This window comes from Diprion similis, chromosome 4 (assembly GCF_021155765.1).
Source record: "Diprion similis isolate iyDipSimi1 chromosome 4, iyDipSimi1.1, whole genome shotgun sequence".
Classification (NCBI taxonomy): domain Eukaryota; kingdom Metazoa; phylum Arthropoda; class Insecta; order Hymenoptera; family Diprionidae; genus Diprion; species Diprion similis.
The window spans coordinates 14609804-14625884 of NC_060108.1; the positions used below are offsets into that span (position 1 = coordinate 14609804).

At 36.3% G+C, this 16081-nt stretch overlaps 1 protein-coding gene across 2 annotated transcripts; it reads left to right on the forward strand.

Moving 5' to 3' along the window:
* The first annotated feature begins 800 nt into the window (after positions 1–800).
* LOC124405721 (long-chain fatty acid transport protein 4) lies at positions 801–14842 on the forward strand. 2 transcript variants are annotated; one of them, XR_006929135.1, is made up of 13 exons: positions 801–957; positions 5655–5986; positions 9963–10113; positions 10242–10479; positions 10605–10839; positions 11760–11961; positions 12363–12555; positions 12631–12771; positions 12899–13036; positions 13333–13490; positions 13652–13805; positions 14027–14297; positions 14328–14842. XR_006929135.1 is itself a non-coding variant. In XM_046880870.1 (12 exons), exons 1-12 carry the CDS (start codon positions 862–864, stop codon positions 14179–14181), a joined length of 2193 nt encoding a protein of 730 aa, XP_046736826.1. In that variant the 5' UTR covers positions 802–861; the 3' UTR covers positions 14182–14842. The 2 variants fall into 2 exon arrangements, 1 of the variants encoding a protein (XP_046736826.1); XM_046880870.1 differs by having other exon boundaries at positions 802–957; positions 14027–14842.
* Positions 14843–16081: the final 1239 nt, after the last annotated feature.

Below are 16081 nucleotides of genomic sequence, written 5' to 3' on the forward strand. Positions count from 1 at the left end.
TGAAAGAATTCCCACACATGATGCATTCCGTAGCAACATGACGACCTTCATGGAAAGAAGTTTGGGAGTTATTTAAGTTCATTCCGGTTCATTTTTTGATCATTTCTTTTATTTTTTTAAACATTTATTATTCTTATGTTCATTTTCTTTCGCTTTTGGTTGGTTACCTTCGGTGACTGTGACTTTCATTGCAAAATCATTGTTGTACGAATAAGATGTTAATATTTCAATCATTTAATCTTTTATATGAAAACTTGCTTTGAATACGAATAAGAGTGCACGAATAAGCTCGACGGTGACAAACTTCACGAATACATTTTACCCTGTCAGCGCTCATGCCAATATTATAGACTTGAAATTGTGTTTATGCACTACGGACAGGTTCATACCGTTAGGAAAAGGATCGAGTGATCACAATCTCTAGTTTTAACAATAATCACTAAGCCTGAGAAATATTGTGTACAATAGGAAAATGAAAGTCTAGCGGTGAACGGTATTATTACTATAAATCGTTTTGCTCGTGTCAAAATATGCGTTGTAATGTCAACTATAGAATGTGATCGGTCGAGTTTAATTTTCATTTCTTTGTTGGATTCCAGCCATCCCGTATATCAGTACTCTTGAAATCAAAGTAGATGATGGATAGTGAAAGTCAATTGAATTCATTTAGTGTCGAGAAGATTTGGAACTTAATCTCCTTATAACTTGAGAAATAAAATGAAAGTTGGTATTATAAGAATATAATAAAAAAACTTTGCGAAATCAGTGGTGAAGTAAAATACGTATATGCAAATTTATGCGCAGTGAGTTGAATTATATTTAAAACGTGTTCCAACTTAAACCATACACCAGCACAATATCATGTCGGATTCGATTTCGAAAAGTCTACCAGCACACGGCACGATGAACGGTACCGCACCGGCAATTATTCCGAATTTGGTACCAAGCAAGGATAAAGTAAGTGTAAAAAAGACTACATTTTTTTAAATATAATTCTTTCGATGTTAGAAGCTTCGATTTTCAAATTTAATTTCGCCGGTTTTGGAAATCAATAATTAATTGTTCGCTTTTGAATAAAATCTACTCTACAGAAATTCGACGGAGAAATTTGGCTTCTTTCGTTTATACCTACAACTTTCATACAACTTTCGATTCTCACGTGGTCGCATCCTGTTCTAATAACGCACCAACGATGCATCGAGTTCGCCAGAAAAGGTTTCGATGTTAACCGAAAGAGAGCACCACACGCCGAGTTATTGATCGAAAACATTCGTGCAGCCGATTTTCTAGTCTCGCAAGTCGCGTGGTTGATGACAATAGCGATCGTGCACTACGTTTTCGTATTTACAAACACACTGGCTTTGAACCTAAACTCGAGCGATGAAGAAATTTGGGTCTGTCAGAATTAAGAAAGCGTTTGAGTGAGATAGCCGAGAGGTAAAAAGTTGAAAAATAGTAATAACCACGAGGCTTGTTTTACATAGACGTACGGCTATTTTTATCTCACCCTGAAATAAATTAAATATCATCAATTGTTAAATAAAATCCGTTAGTGACTCCGTGGAGACTTGACATTTAATTATTACGACAAGGTCCGATCGTGTTGCTAATTCGAAACTTTCTGAAATTATGCGTTGGTCGTTCTATTCGCCGGTTTTTTAACACACGTGACATACGGTTTCGCTTAATCAAGGTGAGTCGTAGCAATTATTTGGCAAAAACTTAGCATTTCTTTACGTAAAAGAATCTATACTTATACAGGTATAGGTTTAAATATTTCTAAATCGATGAAACGTTCACGAATATTGATACATCTAATACGCTGAGCTTATAACAAGCTTTATACCAACATTTACACCATCGTAAATTATTTTCACTTTCAAATACGCCATTCTGAAATTTCTCGATCCGTTACTTATATTCTGAAATGAAAAATTAACAACGAATTCCTGTATAGTAAATTTTAAGCTTGTTTATCATTTATAACGGCGTTTATAACACACATTTTATTATTCAATATACTTGTTTGCAATTTACATATTTATTTCTACCTTCAAATTTTCTTGCGACACTTGATTTTATTTCCCATTCCAAAAATAAAACTTATTACAATTAGGATAATAATTTAGGACTTATGGTACATTATGTAACTTGAATTGTGACGTGTGATGGGTGATGAAAATTTGGGGAAAGAATGTAGTTTCAAATTGTGAGCGCAATTAATAACATATACGTTTACATGTGTAAAAACGCTTGCAGGCTATTATTATTGTATTTATGTATGTAAAACGAGAGAGACGGACTATAAAATCTAGAAACACTGTTGAAGTTATATCCCGCGGATTTTTCCACAAGAAAAGATCTTCGCATATTATACCTATGCTGTGTGCGAAGTACAAGTAATTATTGCAACCTGATATGTATACCTATACATACATAGGTATAAAGAGCTGCTTACAGTTGCACAAGCAGCTAGGCGATGTAACCGAATATCTAGGAAGACAATTAAAAGCGTTAAATAATAATAACGAGACGAGAGAGAATTAATGAGTAGTTAAAAAGGAAAAGAAAATTGATGCATAAGACTCGTTGTAAGCGTGAGTTACGAGGGCGTGCAGGTTCCAATTTACGCATTCATACATTTGGGGAAACTTTTATTTTCAAGAAAGGAGGAGCATCGAAATCGTTGAACATAAGTACACCGAATTCTCTGCCGCGACAGTGACGCGGCGGTTTCAAATTCCTCCAGCAGAATTAACCCATTTTAAAGGTTTCACTCTCTTCCTCGTATACCTAGGTAGAGTGAGCAGTTCGGTGCTGTCAGCTATCTTTAGTAATACACCCATTAAACTCGTCAAAATTCGACGAATTTAATGGTTTTACAGTTTTTATCAATCACTAAATAGAAACTCGTTTTACTGTACTTATAACGCTAAGGTGTTATAATATTAGTCGAGGTTGATGGTTTTTCCTACACACATACGAATACCTGTTGTAATTGTTATGCCACCACTTATGAATTCTGTCTAATCATTAAAATGACTAGATTATCGTCATGCATCATTCATTTCCAATAGTCCATCCCGTGCTTTATTCAAAAGACCCCGGAGTCATTGTTTCTAGTGCAGTGTGCAATATAGGTATGTAATATCACATTATACACGCATCGTTGTGGCAGGAGAAACTGCGAAAGTTTATACGTCAAATCTGAATAGTGCAACGGTATATATTGTGTAGGTACGTTATAAGCGGGCACTGTAAAGGAGGGCAATTTATTTACCTATTTTATTTTTATTATGCTTATTTCACCTACTTTTCACGCTTTCCACGTCTAAACATGCATGATACTACATTAACTATGCAAGAATGTAGGTATGTATATCACATCATCCGCATGAAACTGCAGAACGTGAAAGCACGCTTTACTTACTACGCGGTTTTTCTTTCAGTTTTTCTTTTTTTTTTTCACCATACATTGTGCAGAATCGGAATGAATATTCCCAGTATACAAGGCTACATGCTAATTCATAATTTTGTGATTGGAATACTGAATATAAACTGATCAATTGTGAACAACAGACTAAGAAATAATTTGAATATATTATAACTGAGGAAAATTCGGAGTATAACGAAGATAAGAAAAGTAAGATTCTTTTTAAGGCATTACTGTTGCTCTGGCTTATCTAGTTCGTCATTTTTTGTCTCTATGGTTAGCTGATATTACAGCCTCCCGGTAAAGTCCAACTTCCTCAAATATCCGTGCGGTGTGTTGTGAACGTTTTGTTGGCTGCCTGTTATGAGTTTGATGATAATATAGTATCATTAACAATATAGCGCCTGATTTAAATCTTTTGTGAACTTCTTAGTTTTTGCTTGCAAACCCGCTTAATTACCGGGGACAAATTTACCTGCGGCTATTGTATCGGGGTTCAAATATTCAAGTACAGCTGAAATAACATCGAAAACTAGATATAATAGGTAAATTTACGTTCCACGAATTCTTCAGCTCGAACCATTGCGCCAAACCGTTACAAACCAAAACCTGTACCAGCTGAATGTCAACGAGTATTTACAGGGGGAATCAAATTTTTTTTTAATTCTATGCGACATTCTTACAGATTAATTGAACTGCAAGTAGAATCCCATTGTTTGAAATCGTCTCGTGATTATATCAACGTAAGCATTGCAAAAATTTATATATAAGTGTCATTCGGTGTAAGCAGAGACTGTTTTTACTTTTTGCTATCAAATTAGGCCAGTCAACACCAGTTCACGCTAGATCCGCATTGACTTATTTATTATTCGTCATATTTTGCAGGACGCTTTGTTTTACGAGGATTCCCGGTTTCTGTTTATGCGACGAGTTTATATACTCATCGACAAAAAATAAATTCACATCGAGATTGGTTTATGGCCATATCTAAATCCGGCATTGAGTCAAGGCTCCGTATCAGCCTTAATTGCTTGTTCCAATTTATCCTCTCAAAATTTGAAATCAAATGGATAACCATGAATATAAAATTTTATTACTTATTTTGACATTTAATTATCGGGGTCAAACGTGCAGAATGAAAAACAAAAACTAAAGCTTTAAATGTCGCGAAATATTTCATTCATGAGCCAAGGTAAAATTATACCACTTGAATAACAAGATATTGAGAAGCGTTGATGCGATGCGATAAGATATATCTATTCATATAATTTCGATCTAACTTATAGATATATTTGTGCCAGCTTTCTTTTAAGTTCCAAAACATATCAGTTTCATGTTCGTAATAAAAAAAAAGGATAGGGAAAAAAGTGCAACATCATGCTACTTATACGTTATCGTTGATAACTGACGTGAGTTTTAAATAAAAACAAGTAAATCCCAACAAATAAGTATAATATAACACGTATACAGGTTCAACATCCTCTTATCACAGTTATTGATATGTTCAGCAATTAACTAAAGGTAGTCCCCACATGGAAAGTATAAAAAACAAATAAATTTTCCTTCCGGCCTTAATTCATTAATTTACAAGTATTAAAGTGTAGCTTGTTTCATACGATCGATCAAGATTTGAAAAAATCCATTTGTACTGTCGGTAAAATGGTTTTAAAGAAAGAAAGTAACTGTTCACGGATTCTAATCGATTTTATACTTATATGACAAGCGTCATTTTATGTACATTTTAATTGTCGCACTGTAAATCGAAAACCTTCAAATACCGCAAATCATACTTTACAATTCTATCTTATTTTGAATAACGAAATCTCTTTAAACTTTAGCAAATGATCGGTCTCGTGATGTTGCTTGTGCGTTGTTCAAGAAAAGTTCGGGAAATATAGAATTGCACTAAGTAGCTGGAACTTTTTCGGTTCAACGATTCATAGGCTCTGATAACAGCGACGACATAAGTGACGTTGCACTCGGTCGGTAAAGCCCAACAACAGCATACTTTCCAATTCGATTTCCCGTCTTCCAGTGACGCCGCTGATCTAGAGAAATCAGTGAGTCTCTTCGGTCGAAATTCCGAACCGACGCCGTTGGGACGGGACGCCTTTATCAAAAAAAAAATCATAAACATAAATGAGCATACATACTTAGAGATAAAAAGAGCTGGTAAAGAAGACAGCGAAATTACAGAGATTTCTGACATGTGCATGCGCAGGACGTGGAGCGCGGCGAGGTCGAGGATCCGTCGCGACGGGGAGTCGTCGAGCCCGTCGACGGTGGCGGGATAATCCCCCCTCCAGGGGCGCCCCACTCACGTGTCTGCGAGATGGGGGGCCGACGGAGTACAGTTGTGCGTTTGCTGCGTCGCCTGGCGCTAGCCACGATGATAGCAGCGATCCTGGTTATGCTCTCGGCGGCGATATGGATGTCCATGGGGTCGAGGTTCCTGGTGCAGCTATTCCTCGTCGCCATCGTCGCCTACTTTGCGTCCGGAGGAAGGTTCAGGTGGTTTTACGTCGCCGTCAGAACACTGCCAAGGGATCTCACGTAAGTTGATTTTACTTGTCGACTTTAGATGTAATTGCTTGTTACCTAGGTGGTGGCTGATCACTGACTCAGGGAGGCGTTTTCGCTTTCTCTCTAAGATTTGGAAAATAAAATCGTTCACTCGTCGCATCGCCACTGTTTAACCTCCGCGTCGTAATCCTCGCTACTCGCGGCGGTCGTTTACTTACTCCGGATTCCTTTCACTCCTGAGAGTCGGACTGTAACGGTTCGCACGCCTTGTCTTTTGGTTACCGTACAGAACGGTAACGAGGGTTGCAAACATTGGTTTTCTTTTTTTTTTTTTTCTTTTTTTTTCGGTTTTTTGATTGAACTATTAAACGAGAACGGAAGCAAGCGTGACGTAAACTCTTATCTTCCTGTACTTTTGTTGCTTAGATATACTTCCTATTGTTGAGAGGCTTGCCAGACGCTTTATAGCGATAGTTTCCTTCCACGGGATGAGATCATTCGCTGCCGGTATGCGGGCTGAAGAAACACGGCGTCTCACGTACTTATCCGTGAAGAGGCCAGAAAATGAAGATGCATCGACGTCGGGCTCTTCTTCTACTCGTTATTATTTTCTAGATTTTTTCTTACTCGATACATTTTCGCGGTAATATAGAAGCTGACGATCATTTGACTAAAGTAACGATCGAACGCCTAATGCAACGACAAAAATTTATACATACTTGTAACGCAGATCTCAATTGCAAGAAGTGCCGACAGATTTTTGAAGGTGAATACCTCGGGCCCTTTGGCCTCGTGGCACGACCCTGGACATCCGGTTTATGCTGCGCAGGCGGGAGAGTTCAATCGTGGATTCATTTTGGCCGGCTATTTGTCGGTGGGTTTCTTGCGACGCGTGAAAGAGTGAGAAAAAGCGTTGAAAGGATGTGAGAGAATATTACTAAACTTCCGATTTACCATTACGGTGATTATTTTTTTTTTTTACTCTGGTTATCTGTATGATCGGCGTGAAGTGGTCCGAAAGATCGAGCTTCAATAGGCTGGACCACGCTGTACGTGTTCGCTGTCCTAGAATTGAGAGAAATCGCTTTCGAGTGTCATGAAGAGAAATTCTTCTTTGTTTATTTTTTGGTTCTTCTTATTTGGTTGTTTATCGTCGCGTTGATATTTACGTTAATGCTGTTGCCCTCATTTCGGCGTCTCGTGTTTTTTCTTGTACCTATACGTATGTTTTAGCTTCTGTACAATATTATACGTTTTTTCGAAATGATCATTAAACGAATTGCAAATCTTTACATGTAGATTCTTCACATTATGAAATAAAATAGCCGAATTGTTAAAAAAAAAAAAACTGAAAATTACGCGACGTAATCGAGCAAGTTATACCGGTTTTAACCCGCCGTTCCCACTTTTGCTTTTTGATACACGGTTCCCACTGTGAACACTTTAGTGCTCGGATGTAATCTTACAGGGAATTCTCGGTCAAAAAATGTCGCACAAATTATTGAGTACATAACAATTTTTTGTATTTCATGCTCCAATAGGTTTTGGATCGAAATCTTTTGCTGATTATTTGAAAAAAAAATTCTTTAAGTCAAACAGTTATGGAAGATGGAAATTTCCGTCTAGCACTAAAATGTTCACAGTCCGGACGGAAGGTTAACAATGATCGTAAAAGGCCATGCAAGAGATCGCGGTTAGCTTGCTTTATAAAACGAGCCTCGAAATGGTATAAATCTTGAAACGAGCGAAGACGGATTGTGTAATTGTATAAATATCTGTATGGTGATATTCGTAATGATGAATCTTTAGAAAAACTCGTTAGTTTGCAACTTTAGGTGATTACCTGAAATTCACGAAACCGTTAATAAAGTACGAACAAACTCAGATCTTGTCAATTCAACCTCTTGAGTTATTTTAAAGGTGTAAAATAGTAATTTTTGTTTCCACGTTTCGGCAACGTTAATATTTTCAGCCTCGCCTTTTTTTCTGTACGTATCAGCTCTTGTAATATAAGTAAATATATATTACACAGAGATAAACTGTAATTTTTTTTCTGGTTTTCGCTGCTGGATTCAGTCAATTTGCATATTATGACGATTAACTGTACCACGTCTGTCTTAATTATAAACCCTGTAAAATCGTTTTAGGTTTTCGAATGAGAAAGAGGTTTATCTAATCAGGCGGCAGTGTTTGTAACTTCCGTTATCTACCTTTTTTCTACTCTGTTTCTGGAGACCAATAATAAGGATGATAATCTCTGCAGACGGTGAAATGAATTCTTTACGTCTATATTGCTCACTGGATGAACACAACGAAAAATCGTATTTATTCCTAGTCAAGTTTAAAAAAACAAAAGGGCAAATCGTGTTATTATCATCATCATCATCATGATTGTTTTTACTATTATTTACTACACAACATGTAGATCCCTGTTGCGTAATTACAACCGCACGTGATACGCTCGCAATCCTTTAGTTGGGCGCATAATGTTTAAAGTCTAAAGTATCTTTGAACCTGTTTCAACGACTACCTTAGAATATAAACGCGTCGAGATTATATTATTATCTTGCTTGAGACCAGGGTTTGAGACATGGATACGAGAGATTGCCGATGTACGTCGATTTGATCCGTATAACGGCATCAAAACGCGTTTCTTGATATGGTACATTATACTGTTCTTAACTAGGCTACAGTATATAGGTATACCTGTAAATTTTTCATGTATTGCGTGTAACATGAGTAGCATATTTTATGACCGGTAACTCACCGATGAAACGTATAGAAAGCATGGATTATTATACGTGTGGATGATTATTAGCCTACTTATGCGAGAATTAATTGCGGTTAATTAATCTATTCAGATTTGATATAGATAAAGCACTCCACGACTGTCATGGAAAAAATCGGTGGAAAAAATGAATCATGGTTCGGACTTTCCGAAACTCATTTTAACCACGAAACCCATTCGATTTTTTAGTATCACTTTGCATGGAATACGGTCAGCTGATACGGCTGTATTGGAGCATATTTTGCGTAGCGTTAGCAATTGAAATCAGATTAACGATGAACTCGGAATTCTTACTTGTGATCCACAGTTGCTGAATAACGTTCATTTGCATTCATTTCCATATAAGTGTTTTTCAGAAATCACGATGAATTTTCGTCAGTCTCTTATCTTATTATTAGTCTTATTACCATAAACGTGTTTTCTGTTATTTTTTTTTTATTTTTTTTTATGGGATATTCTTGACATTTGCGTTATTTGCAACTTATTCAATCCGGCGGTTTTCATTTGATAGATTAAATTAACAAGAAGCGTTACATTTTTTACAATCTTTTTTTCTTTCGCATTTAATTACTCGAACATTTGTTTACCCACACACGAACGACTGATCGACGTTGACAAGTTTTCTTCCATCCGTGGTTTTAACTACGCTGCTTCGGTTTGACGCATGACCTTAGTTATAACCTTGAATTTTTAACGCCTTTATTTTGTAACCGATGATGACTCGGCACGCTTCAGGTGAATACTTACATGTGGAGGATATTACATGTATAGCTGTACAATGATCGAAGCACTGAATAATTAAAGTCAACAACTTGACGACGTGTCAATCCATGTAAAGTACTTAATGTGAACTTACCGCATGTGAGTTCGATTTTCATTTTGACATGTAAAGCTATTGACGCTGGTTTTTTAAATATCTTACGCAAAAAAGTAGAATTACGAACACGCACGAAGAAGAAGAAGGTACTTAAAAGCGCGGAACGATCGGTACAAGGCATCCAAAATTCTTCTCTCGCTGTTTTAAGAGAATGCTGTATTTTTACGATACTCGGCGGCTTCTGTGGACGGTAGTTCGCACGAAACTTTATTCAATACGTGTATTCATGCATGCAATGAATTTTTATATTGAATTCTTTAATTTGGAAATGATGACAAATACCTATATTGTATTATATGTGTATATTACTCCAATATCTGTAATTTTTTTTTATTTAACAGGGCAGTTTTGAGGTACATAACTTTACTGTGGTCTATCCGATCACATGAGAAGAAGAATCGATGCGTTGCAGATATTTTCGCGCAACACGTGACGAAACATCCGAACAAAATTTGCTTCATCTACGAGGATCAAGAATGGACCTTCCAGCAGGTATTTTGTTTGCGCTTTATCGCTTGTAGTGTATAAAAATCTAAAGATGTAACTGGAACAGAAATTCTTGGATTTCTTCCCTGTAAATTACCCAGTTGCCAATAATACGCATATGTCCTTACTTGCAGGTTGAGGATTTTAGTAATAAAGTAGCGACGGTGTTCAAGACGCATGGATATCACAAAGGAGACGCCATTGCTCTGTTTTTGGAAAATCGGCCGGAGTTCGTTGCAATTTGGCTAGGCTTAAGCAAACTCGGCGTTATCGTACCGTTGATAAATACTAATCTCCGAAAAGCATCTCTTCTACACAGCATCAACGTTGCCAATTGCCAAGCGATAATATACGGCGCTGATTTAGGCGATGGTAAGCTGCTTTGAATATTACAATGTAGACCGCAAAAAAAGGATGATAACATTGAACAATGATTACTAATCCGTTCGTACCTTATCACCTGTATGCGGAATTAAATTATCGTTTATTTTTTCCAGCCATTAAAGACATATCTTCGTCCGTAAACGCGAAAATAGCGTTGTACAGATTTTCGGACACTACAAATTCACCGTCTAATGGACTGAAGGAAAAAGATCTCACCGCTATTCTCGTTGATGCCCCAACCACACCGCCTGTGGTCAAAGAAAAGGGTGGATACAGTGATAAACTCCTTTATATTTACACCAGCGGTACAACCGGCCTGCCAAAGGCTGCCGTGATCACAAACTCCAGGTAAGATAAGCAAGTTTCAATTTTTTTCTTCTCCATTCCTTACGTGGGACTAGAAAATTTTTTTACATAACAAATAAATTTGTTGAACATAATATGTATAACACAATTACACTGAATAATCAAGTAATAAGAAAAAATGACAAAGGTTTAAAACTGTACGTAATTTTCTTTCTTAATTCACTTAAATGTTCGAAAAGTGTATTCGTCAACGAATTATATTCACAAAGTAGGAACTTTAATTAATGTAAAGTGTGTTTGTCAATGTGTTTAGTCAATTCTTAAAACCTTTTTCTTTTTTTCTTATATTCATTCATTCATTCATTTTACCGCTTTTACGTAATTGAATTGACAGCGGTAATATACGTTGTATTTTTTGCATGACTTACGAAGTGATGAAAAGTACCTTTAATTAATTACACGTATCATCTGGTCGAACGAATTTTAAATTCGTCAGCCTACCTGTATGTACACTATTCAGTAACAGGTTTAAATACCAGAAATTATATACTTTGTTGGATACATTGAAGAAATCGTCTTTTATTATCTTTCAGCATTATGATACTTATGTGTATCTTATCTCACTATTCCGTTTATTTGCGACTAATCGCAACCGGATATTCGATTCGCGTTGGAGCCGCAAAAACGGTATAACAAATTTTACGAAACATGAAACATAAAATCATTGATTATATAAAATATCTATATATTCAGTACTCTGGCTTGCAATTCAACCCATTACCTTACCTATATCATTGAAGAACACGACATTTTTATATCATTTGATGTTAAGAATTTTGCAAAATTTAGTTCGTTACCCGAAAAATCGTCGAAAGCTTTGTAATGATAAAATGACGTTGCCGGCTAGTAAACAAACGTGAAATTTTCTCCCGCTAATTATCGTGATGATTTTCTGATTACAGGTACTTATTCATCGCTAGCGGTATCCACTATGTCGCAGGTTTTAGAAACAGTGACAGATTTTACACTCCACTACCGTTGTACCACACGGCTGGCGGCATCATGTCGATAGGCCAAGCTTTACTACACGGTTCAACGGTTGTGATTAGGAAAAAGTTTTCGGCCAGCTCGTATTTTAGCGATTGTGCTAAATACCAGTGTACAGTAAGTTTGAAAACAAGTTGTGTATTATATAATTGTATATTTGTTCCAGCATATTTTATTTTAAGGCCCAGGTTATCGTTATTATTACTACTTTTATATTGTTTTCGAGATATCGCAGGTCGTTAAATTTTCCCCACGTTAATCACATTCGTCCTTGTAACGTATTTTATTTACTAAATTTCTGGTTCTATTTCTTTCTATAGAAAGAAATTTGGACAACATCGTTTGAAATTGAAAACTTATAAATGACCTAGTTCTTTCTGTAAATCGCATAGCTTTCAAACAATCGATCTTTCTACAAAACAAGTTCTTAGTCATTCAACATAATTTACGATGAATGCTACTACTTAACTAGTTTTAGCTGGCGGTGATGTAATATTTATACATTTTTATCGTTTCAGGTAGCTCAGTATATTGGGGAAATGTGTCGATATGTACTGGCAGTACCGCCGAAACCAGAAGACAAACAACACAATGTTAGAATGATTTTTGGCAATGGACTCAGGCCGCAAATTTGGAATGATTTCGTTAATCGTTTCAAAATAGCTAGAGTTTCCGAGTTTTACGGAGCTACCGAAGGAAATGCGAACATTGGTATGCAAACTGTTGCGCAAGAAATTTAATCAAATTGAACATGCGAACATGATTATGTTTATTTACTTTCCACAGTAAACATCGACAATACCGTTGGGGCTATCGGCTTTGTCTCAAGAATCATCCCAGCAGTGTATCCGATTTCTATAATTAAGGTAGATGCGAATGGAGAGCCGATCAGAAATTCTAAGGGACTTTGTATGAACTGCGAGCCAAGTAATTACGTTTTTTCAATACTATATAATAATTCTTGATTCTAGGATTGTGTGCGTTGAAAGCTGAACAATTGTGTGGCTAATTAGCAGCAACCTTACTCTTTACTGATTGTCGAATTCGTTTTTAGATGAACCTGGCGTTTTTATCGGCAAAATCTTGCCTAATAATCCAACTAGAGCATTCCTGGGTTACGTCGACTCTAAGGCATCCGAAAGCAAAGTCGTTCATGATGTCTTCGCCAAGGGTGATTCTGCCTTCGTTTCTGGTGAGCAAAGCAAGCATTAACCTGTAACGATTATTGAATGTCTTATGAGTGCATAATAAAAAAGAAATGTGCTGCAGCTTATGCAATAACTGAAATAAAAACATCAATCCCATACAGGATTTACAAATTGAGATGTTCAAATTTTTTCAATAAGTTGAACCACTTTTCTCTCTATAACACGTCAAAATAACAAAATCAAATTTGAAAAAAAATATGTATATAATTTAGGTTTAGAGTTTTTCTTGATAACGAACCCAAAAGTATTTGTGAAATGCAATATTAATTCTATATTATAGGCGACATCTTGGTAGCCGATGAGTTGGGATACCTGTTCTTTAAAGATCGCACCGGTGACACATACAGATGGAAAGGTGAAAATGTATCGACATCAGAAGTCGAGGCAATTGTCAGCAACCTTGCCAGTTACAAGGATTGCGTCGTTTACGGTGTTGAGGTGATAAAGAGCATTAATTCATACTTGTATAGTAAAAATTTAAAGCGTGAATTCGGAACCGGATTCGTAGCCTTAATTTCAAGTCATATTTCCAAGAGAAGAAAAGAACCCATGGAATTGTCAAGGATTATAAGGTAGCTAATAATTTAATATTTCTATAGATTCAAGGAGCTGAAGGACGGGCTGGAATGGCAGCTATTTATGACCCAGATGACACACTAAACCTAGAGCAGCTAGTGTTAGGGATGAAAGAGCAACTGCCCTCATATGCTAGACCTCAATTCATCAGAGCTTTGAGGAAAATTGATATGACTGGTAAGTTTTCATCATAGATATTGTACGTAAAACTTCCAAGAAAACGATTACCAGACAAAGCGACATAAAAGTACACTGTCTATTGGGCCTAGAAATCCTGAAAGACTGAAATCTCCGAGAATCCTTCAACAGCCACCAGATTCTGGAAATAATTTATGTTTTGGAATATCAAACCGAATATGATACTGAGCTCCCTCATTTGTTCTTCACTCCTTTCTTAGGTACATTCAAAATAAAGAAGAAAGATCTGCAGGACGAAGGTTATGATCCAACAAAGATTCAGGACAAATTATATTACTTGGATCCAAAGTCTGGCTACAAAGTTCTAACGCCTGAAGCGTTTGAACAGATACAACAAGGCAAGATTCGTTTGTAAACGTAAATAAGTTGGCATAAATCAATTGTCTAGGTACAGTAAAAATGGTATTCCATTGGAACCGCGTGAAAAGCCGACGTACAATTTAAACGCGGGTAAAAATAAAACAACAATTTTCAAGTACCCTAACTGAAATATGAGAAGAATGTGTTGTAAGAGATGGAAGGGAAAAAAGTGGTAGTGAGTTGAAGCCTCAAAGATCTGATTTAAGGCAGCCGACAATTATTTTTCTCTACCGAAAGTGTAGCATAATACATGAACGGATTTGTCATTTGTGTTTGAACGCGCATAATTTTTTTCTTTTATTATATTTATTTATTTTTTATCCCCATGTGTGTTGTTTCTACATACATACCTGATTCATTTGTCTTCTCTTGGATGAAGCTACAATAGGAATATAGCCTAATTGAATAAATAATTGAATGTAATAATTAATTAACCAAAACGGTGAAACATTATACATGGCGGTAGACGTCAGGGTTGTGACTTGTGACCGGTTATTTTTTTACGTAGATTAAATGTAACGCACAATATAGAATTTCGAATTGAATTGTTGACATGTAAATGATTGAGGTGTCTCAAAACGCAATGTATTGCTACGACTGATTTGAACAGTGTCAATGTAAATAAAAGATTGATAGACAAAAAAATATATATATATTATACATATATATATATGTGTAAGGAAAAAAATTACAGCATCCAATCTTAATAAAGTTAAATTGTCTGGATTTACCGAATGTAAAGTATCGCTGCAGCATCTACGGAATTCTTATATTGGGTACTTGTTATCACGGCTCTGGATGACCCAGTTGCCTCGATTTAGAGCTCAATGATACGCTCACTTCAACATTTCAATTATAAAATAACGAATTTCGTGTACACGAGATTTGTAAAGATGGTAACTTGACCTTACAATTAGTTTGTGTGGAACATGCTGTGAAGTCATGATCTGTTTAGACATGACTTTGTTGTATATTATAATTTTATAGCTAGAGATATAACGCAGTTCCAGTTTACGACTAAAGAAAAAAAGGAGGCATCACCGTTATCATCGCAGCAATTTCATGAGGTGTATGTTTTTATTATATTGCTACTAAAATTTAGCAAAGATTGTTATCTGTTATTTTTTTAGAATAAAAAATTTTTAGTATTTTCTAAATCGGGAATTCCTGCCGGACTAGTATCCTTTTATTAACAATCATACCATCACAAAAAAAACAATTCTCGTTAATTTAATTTAATAATAGCCTGAGATAACTAAAAGATGATTCAAATTTCCCGGTAAGTTAAAAATCTGCACGTTGATTTCACTGCTACCAACCAACGTTTCTGGCGTGACTTTCCTAAAAATTCTTTTCCTCGGCATGGTTTATTTTTTCTATGGGAAATTCCCACGACTCTTTAAATATGTCGAAAGGGTAAAAAAAAGGAAGAAAAAAAAAACTTAGTGAAGTGTCATCCTACGAAATGCGAGCAGTTACGATCGCTTTCCAAAATGGCGAATTTATGAAAACTAGTCGAAAATTTGAATCGTCTCGCGCATCCGTTTGGATCATCACGGAACGTGACGGGAATGTTGTGGTGAGACGGTTGAAATCGTTGAGACAAAGGCACGGGTGGCGGGCAAGCAGCGGTACGCTTCCGGAATTTCATTCTGCTGCTGGTTCGTTCCGGTTCGTTCATCATTGCTCGTGTAGCAGTTCGCTAGTTTGTATCGTACATCACCCGAATACGGACCGTGATACGGACCACGTGTTACCTTTGAAATACAGTAACGCAGTCGCATAATAGATGTAGCGCAACAGGGGATGTAAAGCAGTTTATTAATGCGCAAAGTAAAATGTAAATAGAGCCAAATAAATTCAGTAGAACGTCTTGAGCTCATGAATCACAGCTT